The sequence below is a fragment of the Salmo salar genome, chromosome ssa11, assembly GCF_905237065.1.
Source record: "Salmo salar chromosome ssa11, Ssal_v3.1, whole genome shotgun sequence".
Classification (NCBI taxonomy): Eukaryota; Metazoa; Chordata; class Actinopteri; order Salmoniformes; family Salmonidae; genus Salmo; species Salmo salar.
Window position 1 is genome coordinate 76,289,781 of NC_059452.1, and position 24,557 is coordinate 76,314,337.

The 24,557-nt window shown below is 45.0% G+C and overlaps 1 protein-coding gene across 4 annotated transcripts in view; it reads left to right on the forward strand.

The window, feature by feature from the left end:
* LOC106563121 (patatin-like phospholipase domain-containing protein 7) overlaps positions 1–24,557 on the forward strand; it is a 49,243-nt gene that overhangs the window by 12,107 nt on the left and 12,579 nt on the right. For all 4 annotated transcript variants that reach the window (XM_014128353.2, XM_014128354.2, XM_014128355.2 and 1 more), the window contains 24 exons: positions 2,384–2,475; positions 2,649–2,732; positions 3,456–3,543; positions 3,837–3,916; positions 7,118–7,206; positions 7,283–7,423; positions 7,515–7,674; positions 8,109–8,189; positions 9,002–9,130; positions 9,399–9,479; positions 9,912–10,128; positions 10,217–10,305; positions 10,456–10,611; positions 10,969–11,046; positions 14,692–14,897; positions 15,003–15,134; positions 15,849–15,972; positions 16,803–16,916; positions 19,103–19,169; positions 19,310–19,459; positions 19,985–20,048; positions 20,201–20,369; positions 21,182–21,364; positions 23,266–23,384. In XM_014128353.2, coding sequence (XP_013983828.1) covers positions 2,386–2,475; positions 2,649–2,732; positions 3,456–3,543; positions 3,837–3,916; positions 7,118–7,206; positions 7,283–7,423; positions 7,515–7,674; positions 8,109–8,189; positions 9,002–9,130; positions 9,399–9,479; positions 9,912–10,128; positions 10,217–10,305; positions 10,456–10,611; positions 10,969–11,046; positions 14,692–14,897; positions 15,003–15,134; positions 15,849–15,972; positions 16,803–16,916; positions 19,103–19,169; positions 19,310–19,459; positions 19,985–20,048; positions 20,201–20,369; positions 21,182–21,364; positions 23,266–23,384 — 2,891 coding nt within the window. In that variant the 5' untranslated portion in view covers positions 2,384–2,385. The remainder of the gene's footprint in view (positions 1–2,383; positions 2,476–2,648; positions 2,733–3,455; positions 3,544–3,836; positions 3,917–7,117; positions 7,207–7,282; positions 7,424–7,514; positions 7,675–8,108; positions 8,190–9,001; positions 9,131–9,398; positions 9,480–9,911; positions 10,129–10,216; positions 10,306–10,455; positions 10,612–10,968; positions 11,047–14,691; positions 14,898–15,002; positions 15,135–15,848; positions 15,973–16,802; positions 16,917–19,102; positions 19,170–19,309; positions 19,460–19,984; positions 20,049–20,200; positions 20,370–21,181; positions 21,365–23,265; positions 23,385–24,557) is intronic.

Here is a 24,557-nt window from a genome sequence, read left to right on the forward strand (position 1 = left end):
AAAGTCACCATTGGCCTCGTGATGAGATCCCTGCGAAAGTTTCCTTCCTCTCCGGCAACTAAGTTAGGAAGGACACCTGTATCTTTTGTAGAGACTGGGTGCATTGATACACCATCCAAAGTGTAATGAATAATTTCACCATGCTCAAAGGGATATTCAGTGTCAATTGTATTTGTTTTTCTACCCATCTACAAATAGGTGCTCTTCTTTGCCATGCATTGGAAAACATCCATGGTCTTTGTGGTTGAATCTGTGTTTGAAATTCAGTGCTCGACTGCCAGACCTTACAGATGTGTGTGGGGTACAGAGATGAGGAAGTCACATTGCACACGGAATGAGTCCATGCAACTTACTATGTGACTTGTTAAGCACATTTTTAATCCTCAACTTATTTAGGCTTGCTATAACAAAGAGGTTGAATCCTTATTGACTCAAGACATTTCAGCTTTTAATTTTTTATTCATTTGTAATAAGAAAAATATTCCACTTTGTCATTATGGGCTATTGTATGTAGGCCAGTGACAAAAAAAACAGAATTGAATTCATTTTAAATTGCTGTAACACAACAAAATGTGGAAAAGTCAAGGTGTGTGTGAATACTTTCTGAAGGCACTGTAGTCGTTTGTGTGAGTCTAAGTTGTTGTTTGTACAGTACCAGTCAAAAGTTTGGACACCTACTCATTCCAGGGTTTTTCTTTATTTTTACTATTTTCTATATTGTACAATAATAGTGTAGACATCAAAGCTATGAAATAACACCATGTGGTAACCAAAAAAACACAAATCAAAATATTTTATATTTGAGATTCTTCAAAGTAGCCACCCTTTGCCTTGATGACAGCTTTGGACACTTGGCATTGCCTCAACCATCTTTCCTTAATGCGTTTGAGCCAATCTGTTGTGTTGTGACGACAAGGTAGGGGTGGTATACAGAAGATATCCCTATTTGGTTAAATACCAAGTCCATATTATTGCAAAAACAGCTCAAATAAGCAAAGAGAAACGATAGTCCGTCATTAATTTAAGACATGAAGGTCAGTCAATCCGGAACATTTCAAGAACTTTGAAAGTTTCTTCAGTTGCAGTTGTAAAAACCAAGAACTGGCTAATGAGGACCGCCCCAGGAAAGGAAGACCCAGCGTTACCTCTGCTGCCGAGGATAAATTCATTAGGGTTAATTGCACCTCAGATTGCAGCCCAAATAAATGCTTCAGAGTTCAAGTAACGGACACATCTCAACATCAGCTGTTCAGAGGAGACTGCGTGAATCAGGCCTTCATGGTCGAATTGCTGCAAAGAAACCACTACTAAAGGACACCAATAAGAAGAAGAGACTTGTTTGGGCCAAGAAACATGAGCAATGGACATTAGACCAGTGGAAATCTGTCCTTTGGTCTGATGAGTCCAAATGTGAGATTTTTGGTTGCAACCGCCGTGTCTTTGTGAGACGCAGAGTAGGTGAACGGATGATCTCCACATGTGTGGTTCCCACCGTGAAGCATGGAGGAGGAGGTGTGGCGGTGCTTTGCTGGTGACCCTGTCTGTGATTTATTTAGAATTTAAGGCACCCTTAACCAGCATGGCTACCACAGCATTCTGCAGCGACACACCATCCCATCTGGTTTGGGCTTAGTGGGACTATCATTTGTTTTTCAACAGGACAATGACCCACCACACCTCCAGCCTGTGGAAGAGCTATTTGACCAAGTAGAGTGATGGAGTGCGGCATCAGATGATCTGGCCTCCACAATCACCCAACCTCAACTCAATTGAGATGGTTTGTGATGAGTTGGACCGCAGAGTGAAGGAAAGGCAGCCAACGAGTGCTCAGCATATGTGGGAACTCCTTCCAGACTTTTGGGGGGGAAGCATTCCCGGTAACATTTTTTATTTTATTTTTTTCTCGTTACTATATGAGGTCTTCAATATTATTCTACAATGTAGAAAATAGTAAAAATAAAGATAAACCCTGGAATGAGTAGGTGTGTCTAAGTTTAACCCTAAACATTTAAATATTATTTAAAAAATAAGAATTCTCTGATACAAGGAAGAATTCATGGTTCCTTCAATGATGGCAAGTCATCCAGCTCCTGAGGCAGCAAAGCATCTCCAAAGCATCACACTACCACCGTTGGTATGAAGTACTTTCTGTGGAATGCAGTGTTTGTTCCCTTTATCTAATATTAGGTTTCGGTTGAAGATCTGATGACATTCAGTGTCAGAAATATGTAAAAATATAGGCTCAGAAAGGGGTAAATACTTGTTTGCGGCGCTGTATCACATTTAAAAAACAGATAATCTGTAGCTGGAATGTGCGAGCTACTTTAGCAACTTTCTCCATCCCTGCTTTTTCACCCCATTTTTTTGGTGTGTGTGTGTGTAGGAATGGCTGGTGAAGAGGATCCTGATGACCAGTGCAGTTGGACCAGTGCATTGAGTAACAATCTCAACGATGACATGTCAGGACTGAAAACGGTATCTTAAGTCCTGCAAAATGCCATGTTCTATTACACCATGTATTTTCAAACACTCCTATCACAATATTGATTTGTGTGTGTGTGTGGTTACTGGGTCTATAAATCTTTGCATTTGTCTGCACTCTACATCAATTATTTATTTGATGACTTTGTTTGCCTGTTTCTCCACAGTACTTGGCAGGAAAGGTGCCTAGCAGGGAGGATATCAGGGCACGTGTCCAGCAGTTTGTGGAGGAGAGGATGCAGACTACCATGGTACAGAGATCCACTAAGCTTCATGAAAGTGAATGTGTACTTAGCTAGGGTGTATTTATTGTTGCACACCGTAGCAAAACATTTTCACTGCAGCAAAACTTTTTCGCAACAGCATACATTTATTTTGCTAGACAAATTCAGGTTGGTCCCTCCCTGTTTCGCTCCGTTAGCTTCTGTTTACCTTTGTTCGGTTCTGATGCTTCCTAGTGACTACACCCGGGTGTATTCACTAAGACGCTAACGGAACGAAATGGGGAGGGACATACCTGAACTTGTCCAATAGAAATTTGTTTACATTGCAAAACGTTTTTAGTTTGTGAAACGTTTTGGTACTGTTTGCTACGGTGTGCATGCACTAATGAATACACCCCAGATAAACTTCTATTTCCATGCGTGCAAAACATTTTAATAAAGCAAAAAAACTAACATAATAACCAAAGTAAAGTCTCTGGCCTTCTGAAAGTAAATCCTACATCAACAATGTCTAGTAAATCCTCCTTAGACACCAAGAATAAACAAAAAGAGGAAGGAGGTCTTTGATGTAGCCCCCCCACATCCCCTTTGGTCTCTCCATGACTTCTTGATCAGACTTCAGTGACCATGTTTGTTGTTGTTGGAATGTTCTGTGGTTCCCAGTGTCTGTGTCTGACACCAAACTAGCCATAGAATAGAACAGTGTAATTGAATGGATCTTTATGGTAATAACTTTGTTTTGTTGTCCAGTTGACTGGCGTGCTGATCGGGGCTGTGGTGGCAGTTTCTCTAATTGGCATCGTGGTGCTCTTCCTCTATAGAAGATACAAGCTGGCCAGTGAGTCATCTATCCTCTTCCTCCCCACTTCATGGGACAAACACGAGGGGCAATGAAACTGATATTAAACTTGACATTAAAGTAACTGAACACATTTTGTGGCAAATGACAAAGTGTAACCACATCGGCATAATAATAGGAATTAATAATGGGACTTATGAATTGGACCTGAACAGAGAGAATCCTATGTTTTACGGGACATCATTCATTGTTCATTCGTTGTATGCTCAGTAGCCACTGTTGCGTAAGTGCTGTTATCTTTGTTGATAGCATGTTGTTGTGTCTATTCGAAGGTGGACAGCAGGCTGTTCCCCGCTATCGCTTCAGGAAGAGAGACAAGGTGCTCTTCTACGGCAGGAAGATTATGAGGAAGGTTAGTCATTATTTGTCTGTGTTCCAAATGGCACCCCAGTCCCTTTATAGTGCCACTACTTTTGGCCAGGGACCATAGGGATCTCTGAGCGTAACGGCTAAGGTGTTTGGTTTACAGTCTCTGGACTCGGGTTGGAATTCCGGCCAGGGCTATCACCCGAATTCGCGACAATACTACTTTTACCTGGGAAAATGGAAGTGACTCTTCACCAAGTCACTCAGCTCTATGCCATGCATTACATATCAGGGCCCCTATTCATAAAGCGAATAAGAGTAGGAGTGCTGATCTAGTGTCAGTTTTGCCTTTTAGATTATAATTATTACAATTGCATGGACAGCTGGGAACTGATGCTAAATCAGCAATTACTACTTTTCTGAAACACTTTATGAATACAGGCCCAGGAGTTTCAACTCTCATATAATGCTGGAGGGCCCTCAGCCAATACTCATTACTATCCAATAAAATTTCAGGATATTACATATCAATTTTAATGTACTCATTGCGATTATCAAGTTTCAAATCCTTTAGCACACTCATTTAGCACTTGTATGGGGTTCTTGAAATTGATACTGTGATACAGTTGCATCAATATACAGTGCATTCAGACCCCTTGACTTTTTCCAAATCTTGTTACTTACAGCCTTATTCTATAATTGATTTTAAAAAAGTATCCTCAATCGACACAACATCCCATAATGACTAAGCGAAAACAGGACATTTTTGCAAATTTATGAAAAATAACTAGCAGAAATACCTTATTTCCATAAGTATTCAGACCCTTTGCTATGAGACTCGAAATTAAATTGCACTTGGCTGCTTCGTGTTAACATCGATCATCCTTGATGTTTCTACAACTTGATTAGAGTCCACCTGTGACATGATTTGGAAAGGCACACACCTGTCTATATAAGGTCCCACAGCTCATGTCAGAGCAAAAACCAAGCAATGAGGTCGAAGGAATTGTCCGTAGAGCTCCGAGACAGGATTGTGTCGAGGCACAGATCTGGGAAGGGTACCAAAAAATGTCTGCTGCATTGAAGGTTGCCAAGAACACATTCTTAAATGGAAGAAGTTTGGAAGCACCAAGACTCTTCCTAGAGCTGGCCGCCCGGCCAAACTGAGCAATCCAAATTGAACAATCAGGGGAGAAGGGCCTTGGTCAGGGAGGTCACTCTGACAGAGCTCCAGAGTTCCTCTGTGGAGATGGGAGGACCTTCCAGAAGAACAACCATCTCTGCAGCACTCCACCAATCAGGCCTTTATGGTAAAGTGGCCAGACGGGAGTCACTCCTCAGTAAAAGGCACATGACAGCCTGCTTGGAGTTTGCCAAAAGGCACCTAAAGGCTCTCAGACGATGAGAAACAAGATTCTCTGGTCTGATGAAACCAAGATTGAACTCTTTGGCCTGAATGCCAAGCGTCACGTTTGGAGGAAACCTGGCACCATTACGGTGAAGCATGGTGGTGGCAGCATCATGCTGTGGGGATGTTTTTTAGCGGCAGGGACTGGGAGACTAGTCAGGATCGAGGGCAAGATTAACGGAGCAAAGTACAGAGAGATTCTTGATGAAAACCTGCTCCAGAGCGCTCAGGACCTCAGACTGGGGGCGAGGGTTCACCTTCCAACAGGACAATGACCCTAAGCACACAGCCAAGACAATGCAGGAGTGGCTTCGGGAGAACCCGGACTTGAACCCGATCGAACATCTCTGGAGAGACCTGAAAATAGCTGTGCAGCGATGCTCCCCATCCAACCTGACAGAGCTTGAGAGGATCTGCAGAGAAAAAAAACCCATTTAATACATTTTTAAATAGGCTGTAACGTAACAGAATGTGGAAAAAGTCAAGGGGTCTGAATACTTTCCAAATGCACTGTATATATTGACACTTTTATTGAATAATTATTCATTTCTTCTAAAATCAGGTAGAGAATGTTTTTTTTTAACTTTTGGTCACTGTTACAGTTATTGCAGAACCAATTTATTTTTGTAAACTTAAGTTTACAATTTTAATTAGGAAAATAAAGACAAAGGTCATGTGCAAAATGATTGGCACCCCGTAGCTAGTACTTTGTTGTACAGCTTTAGGCCAAGAGAACTGTCAACAAATACTTCTTGTAGCCATCAATGAGCTTGCTGCATCTTTCTACTGGCAAATTGGCCCATTCTTCAGCAGCAAACTGCTCTAATTAATGTTTGAGGTGTGCCCACCACCAACTGCTGTTTTCAGCTCTCGCCATAGGTTATTGATGTGATTCAGATCTGGCCTCTTTGCTGGCCACTCCAGAACAGTCCAGCGTTTCTCCTTGAACCATTCCAGGGTGCTTTTGATGTGTGTTTGGGGTCCTTGTCCTGCTGGAAGACCCACAACCTTCATCAGAGGCACCGGTTCGAATCCCGAGTCGACATGGTGAAAAATCAGTCGATGTGCCTTTTGAGCAAAGCACTTTTTATTTATTTTATTTAACCAGGAAAAGCTCATTGAGAACCAGAGTCTCTTTTTCAAGGGAGACCGGGCCAAGAAGGCAGAAACAATCAATACATTACAGAATTAAAACATACAACTACATGATCCAGCCTTAAAAAAAGCATTTACACTCCTCTGTAACAGTCTCCCATCAATATTTTAAATTCATTCAGTGGCACTAACATATCTAGATGAAGCATGGATTGTAGACTATTCCATGCCTACTGGTGCACGAGATGAGAAGGCAGTGTTGCCTAATACTGTGAATGTCCTGGGGAATTTATTAAGTAGCAACCACCTAGCAGACCAGGTATGGTAACTGCTGGTAGTGAAGGAGACCAGACTACAGAGGTAAAGAGGGAGTTTACCCAAAAGGTCTTTTTAGATTAACACATACATTTGTATCTTTCTGTGCATATAAAGTGAGGTCCAACCTACCATTTGGTGCAAGGTGCAATGGTGGGTGAGTGACTTGGCATTTGTTTATCATGCATCCTTGCTCTTTATTACAGAGTCCAGTCTCTTAACCATAATTGCTCCAGGACAAATAAGCACCACAAAGTGCAAGGGGTGCCAATATATTTGGCTGCAACTGTGTCTTCTGATGATAAGAAATGTCACTTACATGTTTCCCCACTAGAGGGCAGACCGAAATAGCATTTTGTGCTTTTTTTGGGAACTCATTCCTTCATCCCCTTCCTTCCTTCGTTGTCTCTTTCTCTCTGTCACTCACAGGTCCAGACCCTTTCCTCCCCTCCATCTTCTACCTCGGTGTCCAAGCAGCGCCCTCGGAAGAGACCCAAAGTCCTGAGTATAGCTCGCAGGTACCATCTCTACTCAAAACCGACCGACGAGGAAGGGCTGCGCTAGTCTCTGCTATTTAATGTGTTTGTGTTGTAGGATCCTGCGTATCCGTAAGGAGCCCCCTACTCTGCAGCCCAAGGAGCCCCCTCCCTCCCTGCTGGAGGCGGACCTGACTGAGTTTGATGTTCAGAACTCCAACCTGCCCTCAGAGGTCCTCTACATGCTCAAAAATGTCAGGTAATCACAACCTTGTTGCACACACGCACACCAGTAGCATTGTGTGTGTGTGTGTTCTGTGTCACTCTTTGCGGTCTCCCTCTGCTCTCAGGGTGCTGGGCCACTTTGAAAAGCCTCTGTTCCTGGAGCTGTGTCGTCACATGGTCTTTGTGGAGCTGCAGGAGGGGGAGGGGCTGTTCCGGCCAGGCGACGACGACGACAGCATCTACGTTGTCCAGGATGGACGTCTGGAACTCTGCATCCACGAGAACGTAAGACTGGGCTAGAATACCTGCTGGGAATACACAATGAAACCGACTGTAGACGAGCTCAGAGCCAGCTAAGTCAATATCAGACTTATTTTTATCAATTATTCTGTCCACCTAGGGGAACTTATCTTTCTGGACAAACATTTGACCAACTGAGGACATTTTGTTAGTCCCCACAAGGTCAAATGCTATGTATAGAGGGTTTAGGATTAAGGTTAGGGTTAGACTTGGGTTTAGTGTTAGGGTTAACGTTAGGTTTTTGGGTTAGGGTTAGGTGCAGTGAAAATAGGATTTTGAATGAGACTGAATTGTGTGTCCCCACAAGGTTAGTTATCTGTGTGTGTGTGTGTGTGTGTGTGTGTGTGTGTGTGTGTGTGTGTGTGTGTGTGTGTGTGTGTGTGTGTGTGTGTGTGTGTGTGTGTGTGTGTGGTGTACAGGATGGCACAGAGCCGGTTGTGAAGGACGTGCTCCCGGGGGACAGTGTCCACAGCCTGCTGAGTATTCTGGACATCATCACCGTGAGTTTACTGCGGTCTTATAGGGCACCCTATTCCCTTTTATAGTTCACTACTTTTGACCATAGGGCTGTGGTCAAAAGTGGTGCACCATACAAGGAATTAGCTGTCATTTGGGACGCGTCTTATATCTTCCCTCCATCTGATGCGTGTCACACCTCACCTCTGTCCTCCTCACCTCTGTCCTCCCCACCTCTGTCCTCCCCACCTCTGTCCTCCCCACCTCTGTCCTCCCCACCTCTGTCCTCCTCACCTCTGTCCTCCTCACCTCTGTCCTCCTCACCTCTGGCTTATCCTCCACCCACTTCTCCATCCATCCATCTCTCCCACGTCCCCGTCCTGTCCTCCATCTCTCCCTCCTCCCTGTCCTGCCATCCATCTCTCCCTCCTCCCTGTCCTGTCCTCCATCCATCCATCTCTCCCTCCTCCCCGTCCTGTCCTCCATCCATCCATCTCTCCCTCCTCCCTGTCCTCCATCCATCCATCTCTCCCTCTCCCTGTCCTCCATCCATCCATCTCTCCCTCCTCCCCGTCCTGTCATCCATCCATCCATCCATCCATCCATCCATCCATCTCTCCCTCCTCCTCGTCCTGTCCTCCCTCCATCCATCTCTCTGCCTTTTTATCTTTTAACTACTGTACCTCGATTCATCTGTTCATGTTTCCCCCTCTCTTTTCAGACATCACTCCTCCCTCTCTCTCCCCCTCCTCCTTCCTGTTTTTCTGATTTCAGTGTTCCATTCACCTCCTCCCCTGTCTCTCTTGTCCTCTCTCTCTCTCCCCCTGTGTGATTGGTTGGTTCCTGTGTTCCTCAGGGTTACCCCGCCCCCTATAAGACTGTGTCAGCGCGGGCTGCGTCTCGCTCCACTATCCTGCGTCTGCCCGCCTCAGCCTTCCAGTCTGTGTTTGAGAAGTACCCCGAGACTCTGGTGCGCGTCATTCAGGTACGGCCCCAACCCGAACACACTTCAAACAACTCTTTGGATGAGACCCCCCCCCTAATGGCAAGGGCTGCATCCCAAACTGCACCGTATTCCCTATTGGCCCGTTTGGGACACAGCCAAGGGTGAATACTCTGCCTAACCTGAGTTGAAAGCACACCCTGATTGTTCTAGAGAAGTCTTTATGTTGGCTGTATCACAGGCATTGTTGTGTTGTGGTGTTTGATCCACCTTGGTGTTTGATCCACCTTGGTGTTTGTGTGTGTTCCAGATAATCATGGTGCGACTCCAGAGAGTGACTTTCCTGGCGTTACATAACTACCTGGGCCTAACCACAGAGCTCTTCAACCCGGTAATAAAACACACACACACACACACACACACACACACACACACACACACACACACACACACACACACACACATCCTCCGTGCAGAATCATAAAGCTCAGTGAAAAATGAATAACATGGATCCCAAGCCTCTTTTAAATAACGTAAAGGGCAGTAACACTGATGGAAGAGCAACGGCAAGAGGGTTTAAAAGTTATGTCACTCAGACCCTCCCTGACCCAATCTTCTCCAACATCCACATTATTCTACAGTGGAATTCTGTCATACAGATTGGATTTTCTCTAGTATTCTATTGTTCACCCACCTCATATTGCATTCTCTTTATAGCCAATCAAACATCCAAGGACACATTTGTTGTGTTATTAGTGAAATGCATGATTAGGTTGATATGGTGTGAATAGTTCATGTAATATTTTGCCTCTTTGATTGACAGGAGCGCCAGGCGGTCCCCTTGGTGGCGGTTGCTGGGGTGATAGAGGGGAGTCCGGGCAGGATCCCACGCAGACCCCACTTTCAGGAGGACCCGGTCTTCGCCCCCATCCCCACACCTGCACTCGCAGAAACCTCCTCGGACACAGACGCCGGGAAAGATAGCCCCTCCAACACCTTTAGGAAGACTCGCTCTATCTCTATGCCCACTGACGGCACAGGTAGGCTTGTCCCCTGCCCAGTGCTGCAACTACATTCACTTGTGACTTCACACGTACACAATGCCCATCAATACCTCTCTCTGCTCAGCGGGGGTGACAGGGATCGACCTGAACATGGCGTACGAGCGAGCCAGAGTCACCATAGACGAGCGCCCCTCCAGCCCTGTCATTTACAAGGTGAGCCTCCTTTCTCCCTCTGCCTATGGGCGCTGGTCCAAAGTAGTGCACTAAATATGGAATAGGGTGCCATATGGGGCGCAATCACTGACAGACCTCTGCCTCACTCATGTCTGAACCCCCTCCCTCTCTCCCCTCACCTTCCTCCAGTCCATCCTGAAGAAGAGCGTGACCATGCAGCACACGCCCTCTGCCGTGTTCCACTACACGGACAGCGGGGGGCGCTCTGACACCGTCCACCCCAGCAAGGTCAGCTCCATCTTCCAGGCTGCCAAGAAAGACCTGCTGGGCATCATCCAGCTGCAGGTGAGACGTTTCGGACAGGGAGTACCATATAGAGCTATAGTATATTGTTAAATACACTGAAATATAATTACTAGACATTCCAATTGAAGTCATTCCAGTGTGACCGGTGGATCGGCGGCCACATATATTCTATGTCTCACAATAATGCTCTCCATAGAAATAGAATAACTAGAACAGTCGTTACCTTTCAAGTCATTCTTCTGTCCGTGTGTGGCTCGGCGGCCATATGCAGTTCTACATCTATGGAGAGCACTACTGTGAGACAGTACCGGGTGTGTCCCGTCAAGGTCTGAATCCCTAGCAGTCTCTCACACCTGCCTTAATCCTGCTGTACCATAATCTCTCCCTCTCTGTCAGGACCCTGGTCTGTTGGAGGGCAGGGTGACTCTGCACCAGGTCAAAGCAGGTTCTGTGGTGGCCAGACAGGGAGACCAGGTCAGAGCACCATACTGTCTGCTTTACTTCATCAACCATGAGCTGGTTCTCCTCTTTGGTCATACCTATCCACACCTGGGTTCATATACTACTTGGAAGCATTCCTTTATCTGTGCTTGATTGAACGTCGGTAGCTTAATGGACCAATGGAATAATCCGAACACTGGGGAAATTACAACATTTCCTCCCCAATGACGCGTTGATGCAATTCCACAAAATACGCAACATGTGCAGCAGAAGATTGAGAAAAGTTAAATGGGACATTATACAAACAGGTTGTCACATGAAAGCCTTTAAGCTAATGTATTTACTTCACACACATTCGCCATAAATTCAAAGCACACGCGTAATTGACACTGGATTGGACAATTGACAGCACACGAAACCCGAATGCCGTTTAGATTTCTCGTCAGAACTGAAAATTCTATACCCTTCTATCCCCTTCTGACCCACAAATTAAAGCCCAGGATTGGTCCAACATCACAGAAATGAAAGAGCCAACGCGGCGGATGCAGGCGGCAGCGAAGTGAGGAGACGAGGAAACCATTGTGCCTAGAAAAAGCGCAGAGACAGAAACTCTTTAGTTAGGATCAACTGAATGATGAAAATATTGGAATTAAGTAGGATAATGCTTTTTTAGTAATTTATCAAATTCTGGCTTCTACTGAAACTCCCAAAGTCATATCCAACCATCATACTAATTTAAAGCAATAGTCGTCTGTGTGTGGTCACCTAGGTTATCATTTCAGCACTGTTTTGATTGGGATCGCGCTGCTTTGAGACAAACACGGGACTCGTTTAGATAAATTTGACATTGATTGATTTTTGTTTTAACACTGAATCTCCATTTGGATATTTGGTAACAATTGGGCTGGGAAAATGTTAGCTAAGTTAAGGTGAGTGCTAATGATCATATTTACTCTTGTTTGCTCATATACAGTTGAAGTCGGAAGTTTACATACACTTAGGTTGGAGTCATTAAGTCATCGTTTTTTTCAACCACTCCACAAACTTGTTAACAAACTATAGTTTTGGCAAGTTGGTTAGGACATCTACTTTGTTCATGACACAAGTAATTTTTCCAACAAATGTTTACAGACAGATTATTTCACTTATAATTCACTGTATCACAATTCCAGTGGGTCAGAAGTTTACATACACTAAGTTGACTGTGCCTTTTAAACAGCTTGGAAAATTCCCCAAAATGATGTCATGGCTTTAGAAACTTCTGATAGGCAATTGACATCATTTGAGTCAATTGGAGGTGTACCTGTGGAAGTATTTCAAGGCCTAACTTCAAACTCAGTGCCTCTTTGCTTGACATCATGGAAAATCAAAAGAAATCAGCCAAGACTTCAGAAAACAAATTGTAGACCTCCACAAGTCTGGTTCATCCTTGGGAGCAATTTCCAAATGCCTGAAGGTACCACGTTCATCTGTACAAACAATAGTACGCAAGTATAAACACCATGGGACCACACAGCCGTCATACCACTCAGGAAGGAGACGTGTTCTGTCTCCTAGAGATGAATGTACTTTGGTGCGAAAAGTGCAAATCAATCCCAGAACAACAGTAAAAGACCTTGTGAAGATGCTGGAGGAAACGGGTACAAAAGTATCTATATCCACAGTAAAAGGAGTCCTATATCGACATAACCTGAAAGGCCGCTCAGCAAGGAAGAAGCCACAGCTCCAAAACCGCCAGTAAAAAAGCCAGACTACAGTTTGCAACTGCACATGGGGACAAAGATCGTACTTTTTGGAGAAATGTCCTCTGGTCTGATGAAACAAAAATATAACTATTTTGCCATAATGACCATCGTTATGTTTGGAGGAAAAAGGGGAGGCTTGCAAGCCGAAGAACACCATCCCAACCGTGAAGCGCGGGGGTGGCAGCATCATGTTGTGGGGGTGCTTTGCTGCAGGAGGGACTGGTGCACTTCACAAAATAGATGGCATTATGTGGATATATTGAAGCAACATCTCAAGACATCAGTCAGGAAGTTAAAGCTTGGTCGCAAATGGGTCTTCCAAATGGACAATGACCCCAAGCATACTTCCAAAGTTGTGGCAAAATGGCTTAAGGGCAACAAAGTCAAGGTATTGGAGTGGCCATCACGAAGCCCTGACCTCAATCCCATATAACATTTGTGGGCAGAACTGGAAAATGTGTGTGCGAGCAAGGAGGCCTACAAACCTGACTCAGTTACACCAGCTCTGTCAGGAGGAATGGGCCAAAATTCACCCAACTTATTGTGGGAAGCTTGTGGAAGGCTACCCAAAACGTTTGACCCAAGTTAAACAATTTAAAAGCAATGCTACCAAATACTAATTGAGTGTATGTACACTTTTGACCCACTGCGAATGTGATGAAATAAATAAAAGCTGAAATAAATCCTTCTCTCTACTGTTATTCTGACATTTCACATTCTTAAAATAAGGTGGTGATCCTAACTGACCTAAGACAGGGAATTTTTACTGGTATTAATGTCAGGAATTGTGAAAACTGAATTTAAATGTATTTGGCTAAGGTGTATGTAAACTTCTGACTTCAACTGTATTAGCTGATTTTGCTAGTATGTTATACAAGTAGCTTTTTCTCTTCAGCCTTGTCCTATTCCTGACCAAAAGCCTTTGTCTTGTCTGATAATCAATGTGATTTTGTTTCACTGAATCTGTCTGTATATTTGGTTAATTGACCTCTGGCTGGACAAGTGGAAGTAGCTAATTTATTAGTTTGCGCATCTATCACTGATCAGAAACATTGAGCATGTGATAACGTAGCCTAAATCAAGTGTATTATTGACGCAAGTAGTAGCCTTATATAGAGCCACGGCTATTTCCCTGACGTCCCAATCCCACTGAAACCCTAAATCCTGACTCCTGTCTCGCATGAAAATTCCTAACTTTATTCTGTAATCCATAGGTTGCATGTCCAAATACCGCTATGACATTTCCCCTGCTTCTCTGCACTGTGTCATATCGCTGCCCATATGAGAGCTTAGAGAATATGTGATCAACAAACTGTATGAAGGTCGATATAGATATATGTATTTTTAAGAGTTGGTCCCCGTTAAGAGCTTGATATTTAAACAATTTCCTCTCTTCCTCTCTTCAATTTCCTCTCTTCATCTCCCTCAACTCGATTTTGCCAAATCGGAGATATTCTGTCATTCGTTAGAGGTTATCTCACAAGCTTAGCAACTTTGGTTATTTGTTTGTCTGGCGTTAATAAGTTTGTATGATTTGACAACGCTATAGCCTACTCGTGGTGCGTTCTGAGCGCGCTCTGTGTCGAGGTAGCCTAGGCCTTCTGCTGAAAATGCGCTGAATTAATTGAGGAACATCATCACGCTCCGAATTGATGAACGTCCTGTTTCGCAATTCACGACAATGTCATTGGCGATCAAAGTTACACTCATGACCAAATATCAGTTTCACTTGCTGTGAAACCTTGATATCGAGGCGCAGCCAAGTTGGCAATGTGGCCCAGCGACAATCTTATTTTGGGAAGAACCCTGGCATAGTGACCATTTCTTAGTTTTAAATTGGCACTTCCAATTTTTCGGTTATAAATATAAATTATTCCCAGGATAGGAACTTGGTCGATTTCCTGGAAAGTATTCATCCCAGTGTGTTTTGCAGGAGGTGAGTGTGCAGTTTGTGATCTTGGGCCTGCTGCATGTGTACCAGCGGATGATCGACCGTGAGGAGGACACATGTCTGTTCGTGACCCACCCCGGGGAGCTGGTGGGCCAGCTGGCTGTTCTGACCGGCGAGCCCCTCATCTTCACTGTCCGAGCCCACCGAGACTGCAGCTTCCTCTCCATTTCCAAGACCCACTTCTACGAGTGAGGCACAGGGACTACACACTGTCGTGCACATGTATTTCACACGCATACATGCACGCACACTCCGACATTTACGTGTGTGTGTCTGTGTCCCCCCCCCCTCAGGATCATGCGTGCAGAACCCACAGTGGTGCTAAACGTAGCTCACACGGTCGTTCGGAGGATGTCGTCCTTCGTCAGGCAGATAGACTTTGCTCTGGATTGGATGGCTGTGGAGGCCGGCCGGGCAGTCTACAGGTAGGTAACCCCTCTGTCCACACCGATGTCTATCACCCTCAGTTCAGCTTTTACTGTCTTCACTGATCTGCAGTAATCCCATCTCATCTAGAGATGGTACATCTACAATGAATCCCCAAGCGTGATTAGTCTTAAAGGGATACTGTGAGATTTCAAGATTTTAGGTCGTTTTTCTACTTCCCCAGTGACAGACGAACTCATGGATACCATTTTTATGTATCTGCATGCAGGTTAGGAGATGATTAAAGTTAGCATATCTTTATTTTAGCGCAATTGCTGGAAGTCTCCCGGTACATTAGCCAGCTCCTCTCAAAAGCAGGGAAATAGACTTAACTACTCCAAAGCTGGGTGGTTGGTCATTTATAGTCTCACAGAGTAATCGTTATTTTATCATCTTTTTAATTTGACTGATAATAATAAGAAACAAGATTCTATCCACTTCCTTCTCTGTCGCATAGAGATTTATAGAGATGGCAGCGCATCTGTCCCATTATTGCGTCTGTTAGCGCACGGGCAGCGCCATTGAGCGCTAACTTCAATAATCTCCAAATGGCACCCGGAGACATAAAAATGGTTTCCATGAGTTCGTCTGGGTAAGTAGAAAAAAGACCGAAATCACGCAATATCCCTTTTAACCTCAAATATGGTATTACTACAATCCAATTCGGAAGCTTGAATTTGTCTGGCTACAGTTGAAACAATTCTCTCTCTCAGACAGGGGGATAAGTCAGACAGCACCTTCATAGTTCTGAGTGGCCGTCTGCGCTCCGTCATCATGAAGGAGGACGGCAAGAAGGAGCTGACCGGAGAGTACGGCCGCGGTGACCTCATCGGCGTGGTAAGGGGTCAAATGTCTGATGGCACAATGAGTGGTACCATTTTAAAAACGCAGCGGCCGTAGAATAAACAATCCCAGGCTTTTAAAGAATTCATAGTTTTATTGATTGTAGATGTACGCAAACCCATTTAGACACCGACACGGTTTCATGCAGGGTCATGAGTAAGCCCCACCATGATGGGGCTATACACACACCTCGAAGATGTTGTGAGTGTGTGTGTGTGTGTGTGTGTCTCTGCTGTCCAGAGAGGATTTAGCTCTGTTTGGTAACCCCTCTCCCTTTAATTCACTGCATCACGCTCCCATTGGCTGACGTGGATTTGCATCGCTGTGGCAATGCCTATGCTGCTAAGAATACCTGCCCGAGGCGAATCGTCCGATGCCATGGTTACCGGCTCCAGACGGTAGCCGTAGTTACGGTGTCCATGAGGACAGAGTCAGGAGAGCGTGGAATGCTAGGATACAGAATTAGACCATGTGTGTACCAGCAGCACAGTGTTATTACAGAGAGAGAGATCAATCGCTTTGATATGAAAGGTCACTGCCTGGCTGGCTTGTTGACGCTGATGAAAATGGACACGAGAATCACCGGGGCTTAAAAAGTCTGGCTCACCATGCTTTTCTTGATCCGTTCCTCTGATCACATTTTCTGCACCAGTGAGTGCTTTTTTTAACTAAATATGTTCCTATTTGTAGGGCTAAGATCACTTCAACTCCATATGAAAACAAGGAATGTGCAATGATTATTAAATCAATTGCAAGAGTGTTAAGGGGTGAGTTTGGTGCATAGTTCCTGTATAATGATTGGTTGTGGTTGTGTCCCCGCCCAGGTGGAGGCCCTGACCCATCAGAACAGAGCGACCACGGTGCATGCAGTACGTGACTCAGAGCTGGCCAAACTACCAGAGGGAGCACTCAGCTACATTAAGAGGAAGTTCCCACAGGTATGTAGGTCAACTGGCTTCATAGACTTAGATAGACGACTCTAATACCCAAAAGCACGTTTTAACATTGGCAGCGACATTGAGGACTTTCACCATTTGTGTAGTTAACTGGGTGGGAAGGATCATATTCCATTGTCACCCGGAGGGATCAGCCAATGAATTGTGAGTATGGCTGTTGCGGTGACCGTATTACCGCCACACCGGCGGTCACGAGTCATGAAGGCATTCAAATTCAACATGACCGTTTAGTCATGGTAATTAGGTTTCTCCATGCTCTGATGCTGCTGATGGTCATTAGTAGCCTACCAAACTTGATAACTGCCTGGTACTCAGCACTCTATTGTCCCTCTAATCACTCTGACATCAATGCAAATAGTTTGAAAATCTAATCAAACACTTCATGAGCTCATGCTGCTCAACATTTCTATAGGCTATGCAGTTGCATGAGAAAACAGAGTGATGGCCTCTACTAAAAAGAGGAGGAGCCCATCAGCTTTCTATAGGCTAGGCCTACTATATTTATTTGTCAACGTTCCTAATATTAAGCACATTGTTTATCTTTTACAACCGGAGTAGCCTTTTGTTAAGAAGCCTTTTGGACTTAGACTTGGCGCTCCGGTACCGCTTGCCATGCGGTAACAGAGAGAACAGTCTATGGCTAGGGTGGTTGGAGTCTTTGACAATTTTTAGAGCCTTTCTCTGACATCGCCTGGTATAGAGGTCCTGGATGGCAGGAAGCTTGGCCTCCGTGATGTACTGGGCCGTACGCACTACCCTCTGTAGTGCCTTGCGGTCTGAGGCCGAGCAGTTGCCATACCAGGCAGTGATGCAACCAGTCAGGATACTCTCAATGGTGCAGCTGTAGAACCTTTTGAGGATCTGAGGACCCATGCAAAATCTTTTCAGTGTCCTGTGGGGAAATAAGATTTGTCTTCACGACTGTCTTGGTGTGTTTGGACTATGACAGTTTGTTGGTGATGTGGACACCAAGGAACTTGAAGCTCTCAACCTGCTCCACTACAGCCCCGTCGATGAGAATGGGGACGTGCTCGGTCCTCCTTTTCCTGTAGTCCACATTCATCTCCTTTGTCTTGATCACATTGAGGGAGAGGTTGTTGTCCTGGCACCACACAGCCAGGTCTCTGACCTCCTCCCTATAGGCCGTCTCATCGTTCGGTGATCAGGCCTACCATTGTTGTGCGGACTTAAAATGTATTAAAAATCAAAACATATAGCCTAACGTTTGTAGAACAACAAGTTACATTAATAACTCTAAATAAGCATGTTGGAGTACCTGTTTCTTTGTTAACCGCTCAACACAGAATAGCCGCATGTGCACACTCCCTCAAATCGTTTGGAGAAAAAATTCTGTTTTCTGCTTTCTGTTTTATTCAGCTTTGTTTAATTGTATTCTTCATACTATAAAATAATGCCACGGAATTCTAAGCAAATCTTGTCTGCTTAATGAACTAGTGTAGCCCACAGCCATATGGCATATCCAGATCAGGACCTAACATAAGGACAACTCAGAGTATGCTATTCTGTTCTTCTGAAATAGACTACATTTTCTTCATATTATGCTTCTTTAGACCTGTCTAAAATAAATCATTGATTTATTGTGAAGGTTTAGGCTATATTACATGGATTTATTAAACCTGTTAAAATGTAGATGTTTCAAAGGTCTGCATCAGTAGCTTGTAGGCTAGATGTGGAAGCAGGAGATGCTAAATGTGTTTGTTAATTAACGGTCAGTTGCCACGAGACCGACAGTTATTTGCTTGACAATCACCGGCTGAGGAAAATAGGTGACCGCCACATACCTACTTATGAGCAAACGTTCCATAATTGAAGGTGGCAGTAAATCACCAACCTTGGGTTTTATACTTGTTCAAACGGGTATAACAGGTATGCACCTTTCAGTTTGTTTACCAACTCATAGAAGTAGACGAAGAAATGGACTACTTTAAAATAGAGATGGCCTCTATGGTGCTGCCCGTGCTTTCACAGATGCCATGATGGGACAGCTACAAAGATGAGAAGTCTAACTTGGTCTATGACTGGCTTTCACTCACTCACCCACACACATGACACTCCTCCACACACACACACACACACACACACACACACACACACACACACACACACACACACACACACACGCTAACTCTCTCTTTCTTGTGTTTTAGGTAGTCACGAGGTTGATCCACCTTCTTGGCCAGAAGATCCTTCAGCAGGTCAATGGCCCTCTGACAGGTGTGTAGGCGTGCGCGTGTGTTTACAGGCATCTTTTGTACCCAGAAGGATCTAACGCCTCATTTACCTGCTATGTGTAATATATCTTTATGATAATGTTGCTCTCTCCATCCATGGCTGTGTGTCTGTCCTCCTCCCAGCTCGGAGCCTGGCCCTGCACACCCCAGGCAGTAAGTGGGATGCAGGGAACCCGGCGTCCAACCTGTCCACTGTCACCGTGCTGCCTGTGTCTGAGGAGGTTCCTCTCACAGCCTTCACCCTGGAGCTGCAGCACGCACTCATCGCCATTGGTAACCACACACACTTTCCACCTCTCTCTTCATCACGTCAGTTCAAGGCTGTCTAGACAGTGCAGTTCAGCAGCGCTGCCTTTCTATAGATTTCTCATCTATATAGATAGGGGGGGGGTGACATTGTGTTTATGCCCAGGTGCCCTTTCCTATGATTTAATACTCTGCTGGGGCTGAATTAATGATCTCCATTCATGGGGACCTTGAATTGGCCGTCGTCCCTCCTCAGTAGAATGAGCTGATTCTGTGTCCTGTTGGCCAGTTCATCTCTTAGAAAGCTTTAGGGCCTGGGGAATGATATGAGTTAGTACAGTTGTACTATGACTGTGTCTTTATTCCTTGTCTTTTCATTTTGTATTTTGTATTATCTTTATCTTTAATTCTGCATTGTTGGAAAAGGACCCGTAAGTAAGCATTTCACTGTTAGTCGACACCTGTTGTTTACCAAGCACGTGACAAATACAATGTGATTTGATTTAGGTATGCCCGTTCCACAGACCTGACCTAAATTGTCCTTCTTCATAGGCCCCACACTTCTACTGACCAGCGACAGCATCAAGCAGCGCCTGGGAGCGGCCGCACTGGACAGGTGAGCTTGACTGAACGGGTTTGTGTGCATCTTGAACTACCCACATGCATTATAAAGGGTTCCTTATATTTTTTAAAAGAAGTAAATCATTGTCTCTCTCTCACTTCACCCTCTTGTGTCCTGTCTGTCTGATCTGTCTGTCTGTCTGTCAGTGTTCATGAGTATCGTCTGTCCAGTTGGCTGGGCCAGCAGGAGGACATCCACCGCATTGTGCTCTACCAGACAGACTACACCCTGACCCCCTGGACCCAGCGATGTATCCGCCAGGCCGACTGCATCATCATTGTGGGACTGGGGGAGCAAGACCCCGCTGTGGGGGAGGTACGGGGGGAACCAGGAGGGACTGGGGGCTCTGTCTGGGAGGGGAACTGATTTTGGGAAATGGAATTCTACTGAGCCATCCTATGAGTCTGTCACTTGTAACACATTTGGACTGTTACAGAATCATTTATGTGCTTCCACAGAGGGTGGAGCAATACGTTTGTGTGCGTGACCACACTTACTAAATCTGCCTAGCCTTTGAATATCTTCAGGGGCAGCAAAAGCTTCAGAAGCAGAGGAAATAGGCCCCTCTCCTGGGGTGTAATCCTTAGTGCACATTGAGGCAAACAGTTGCAACCAAAACAAGCGTTTCTATTGGACAAATTCCGGTAGGTTGCTCACCGTTCTCTTTGAGTGACGGACGGAGAAAACAGCGAGGGACCTGACGTTTTTGTTGCAAAACTAGCATTAGGCTTTTGGAGAGGTTAGCGTGTTAGCATGATGCTTAGGGAGAGGCTAGCTAGCTTAGCGTAATTCCATGGTGCTTGGGGAGAGGTTAGCTAGCTTAGCGTGTTAGCAGGCCACTGTGTTTGATGTGGGATTAGGGTCAGTGCAGATCCTTGGGTTTTTTAGTCATGTCTGGGGCTTGGTGGCAGGGTCGACCTCGCTGACCTCTTATCCCTGATATCATATCCATTTACTAAGATAAAGAGAGGACTACCAACCAGTCACAGACTCAAGTGGCTTGATACTATTGTGTAAGACACTCCTCTCCTCTCAGTATGCAGTACATGCCTGTTTAATTCTGGACAAACTATGTCCTACTTCTCCTTGGCCAACCTCTAGTTGACCCCTGGCCTTTGACCCTGTAGTTGGAGCGGATGCTGGAGGGCAGTGCGGTGAGGGCCCAGAAGCAGCTGGTGTTGTTACACAGGGAGGACGGCCCCCCGCCCCAGGGCACTGTGGAGTGGCTCAACATGAGGAGCTGGATCTCCAGACACCTGCACCTCTCCTGCCCACGCAGGGTCTTCTCCAAGAGGAGCCTGCCCAAACTGGTACACACACACACACCTGATCTTCCCAAACTGGTACACACACACACACACACACACACACACACACACACACACACACCTTCCAACTACACACACACACACACACACACACACACACACACACACACACCTGATCTTCCCAAACTGGTACACACACACACACACACACACACACACACACACACACACACACACACACACACACACCCTGATCTTCCCAAACCAGTACACACACACACACACACACACACACACACACACACACACACACACACACACACACACACACACACACACACACACACACACACACACCTGATCTTCCCAAACTGGTACACACACACACACACACACACACACACACACACACACACACACACACACACACACACCTGATCTTCCCAAACTGGTACACACACACACACACACACACACCTGATCTTCCCAAACTGGTACACACACACACACACACACACACACACACACACACACACACACACACACACACACACACCTTCCCACAACTGCACACGCCACCCATGATAAGGATGTGGCAAATGGTACATTTTTTCTTTCATGTTTAAACTGCCATTTTTAATCGGTTTTCCGTTAAAACAATAAGGAAATGTATAAAATTCCACGTGAATTCACAAGGCTGCTGCCAGCTACAGTTTGGGTCCCTTCCAGAAGGTGAAGCACTGCACCTGTACTACCATTACTGCACCTGTACTACCATTACTGCACCTGTACTACCATTACTGCACCTGTACTACCATTACTGCACCTGTACTACCATTACTGCACCTGTACTACCATTACTGCACCTGTACTACCATTACTGCACCTGTATTACCATTACTGCACCTGTACTACCATTATGGCACCTGTACTACCATTACTGCACCTGTACTACCATTACTGCACCTGTACTACCATTACTGCACCTGTACTACCATTACTGCACCTGTACTACCATTACTGCACCTGTACTACCATTACTGCACCTGTACTACCATTACTGCACCTGTACTACCATTACTGCACCTGTACTACCATTACTGCACCTGTACTACCATTACTGCACCTGTACTACCATTACTGCACCTGTACTACCATTACTGCACCTGTACTACCATTACTGCACCTGTACTACCATTATGGCACCTGTACTACCATTACTGCACCTGTACTACCATTACTGCACCTGTACTACCATTACTGCACCTGTACTACCATTACTGCACCTGTACTACCATTACTGCACCTGTACTACCATTACTGCACCTGTACTACCATTACTGCACCTGTACTACCATTACTGTATCTCAACTCCACCTGGCGAGGTTTCCATTTCCTTCTCATTTAACCTTCTCATTTCAGTATTTCCATACAGGACTTCGCTGCCGTCGCTTGCCTTTCCTCTGCCATTTTTCCAACTGTTAACGATGATGTCACAGTGGTGAAGTGTCGACTCCAAAATAATTGATTCCTCGACTCCTTGCACGTCGACTCCCGGTATCGACTCCCATTGAGTGTCAAGATTTGTTTCCTCTAAGAATTGACTCCTAAGATTCAGTATTTTTGGAGACTGATTTGTTGCCGTATCTGCGCATGTGTATTGGCTCGCTTCGTGCACCAAAACAGAGGAGAAGTTGAGCATCGCGTTTCAACGCTCTTAGTTGTTGCGGAAATGCTGTTTACTTTCTGCATCGACGTAAAACAACGGAAAAATATTTTTCTTAACGTTAAGCATCCCAATTTTGTTTTAACATTTTAAATGTTCACGACCCTAACCCATAACTAAGGAAGGAATTGCCTCACAGCCGCACAGTTATTTCCAGTGTCCCACCGTTTGAGGAAACAGTGTTTAATTATCTGCTGTGTATTGCTCTCCTCTCCAGATTGAGATGTACCAGCGTGTGTTCCAGAAGCCGGCTGACCGCCACTCAGACTTCTCCCGCCTGGCCAGGGTCCTGACCGGGAACGCCATCGCCCTCATACTGGGGGGAGGAGGGGCCAGGTACGCCCCACTGACCCCTGATCTCTAACCTCCGTCCTCTAGGTCACTGACTTCACTAGGCCCCATGTATAGTCATTTCTATGGGGGGGGGGGTTGTCTTTCCTAATGCATGAAACACAAAGCAGACTGCTTCCACTTTTCTGCCAAGTGTAATATCTTGCTCATTTCATTTTCCCTTCTTCTCCTGTCTGTCTCTCTTCTCCTTCCGTTTGTCCTGTTTTTGTGTTGTGTTCAGGAGATGTTTTAAGGTTGGTTCCTCTTGTCTCTCTCTCGCTCTTAACTCGTGCCTGTTAAATGCTTTGGACTAATATTTGTCGTTTTCCCCTTGGGGAATTCACACTTGAGTTAAGCACGCATAAATGGAAGGTCATTTCCTTTTCATGCCCCTTTCTCTCTATGTGTATTCTGACCTTGAATTTAAGCATGAGAATAGCATGCTATTCACCTGCTATTCCTTTGGGGGGGAGATAGTATAAATGAAGGTGTGTCTACAGATAAGCTGTATTCTGACCTTGATTTAATCCCCTAATAATCCCACCCTCTTTTCACACGAGGAAACCATGAATGAGGTTCAGCGACCCTGCCGGTTCCAAGTGGAAAAAGCATCTGCTTTATTTTTCCCCGATTTTTAGAATCTCAATGCACTGTAATTTAGACATTTATAAGAGCTAGGTAAATTAGTAATCTGTTTGGAGATTGTAAATACACGTAGCAATTGTTTTAGATCATTTTCCCTTGAAGACGAAGGTGAAACCATACCAGCAAACTGAAAATCATATCAACGTGACATGTATTGCGGCCCATTTTCCACAGTGAAATAGGCTATAAACAGCTGTGCCGTCATTCTGAATTTTTATTGTATGCCCTTATAATTTGCTGGGATAAAATCTGTTTTTATTTCACAATTTCGAGCATGTTAAATATTAGCCACTATCGGAAGCCACCATTTGTAATACCCACATACATTTATAACTGTCACTTTAGTGTTTCCTACAATTTGTATCTTGCATCATTCCATTCCAATGTACCTTTCTTTCCCCTGTCACATCAGTGTAGTTTTTCCTGGATTAGTGGATCACGTTAGGCTAACGTTGTGCGGTTAATTTGGGACATGTAGCCTGTTTGAATCGTTATGGAACTCATCGTTATAGACCCAACGTAGCAGATTAAACC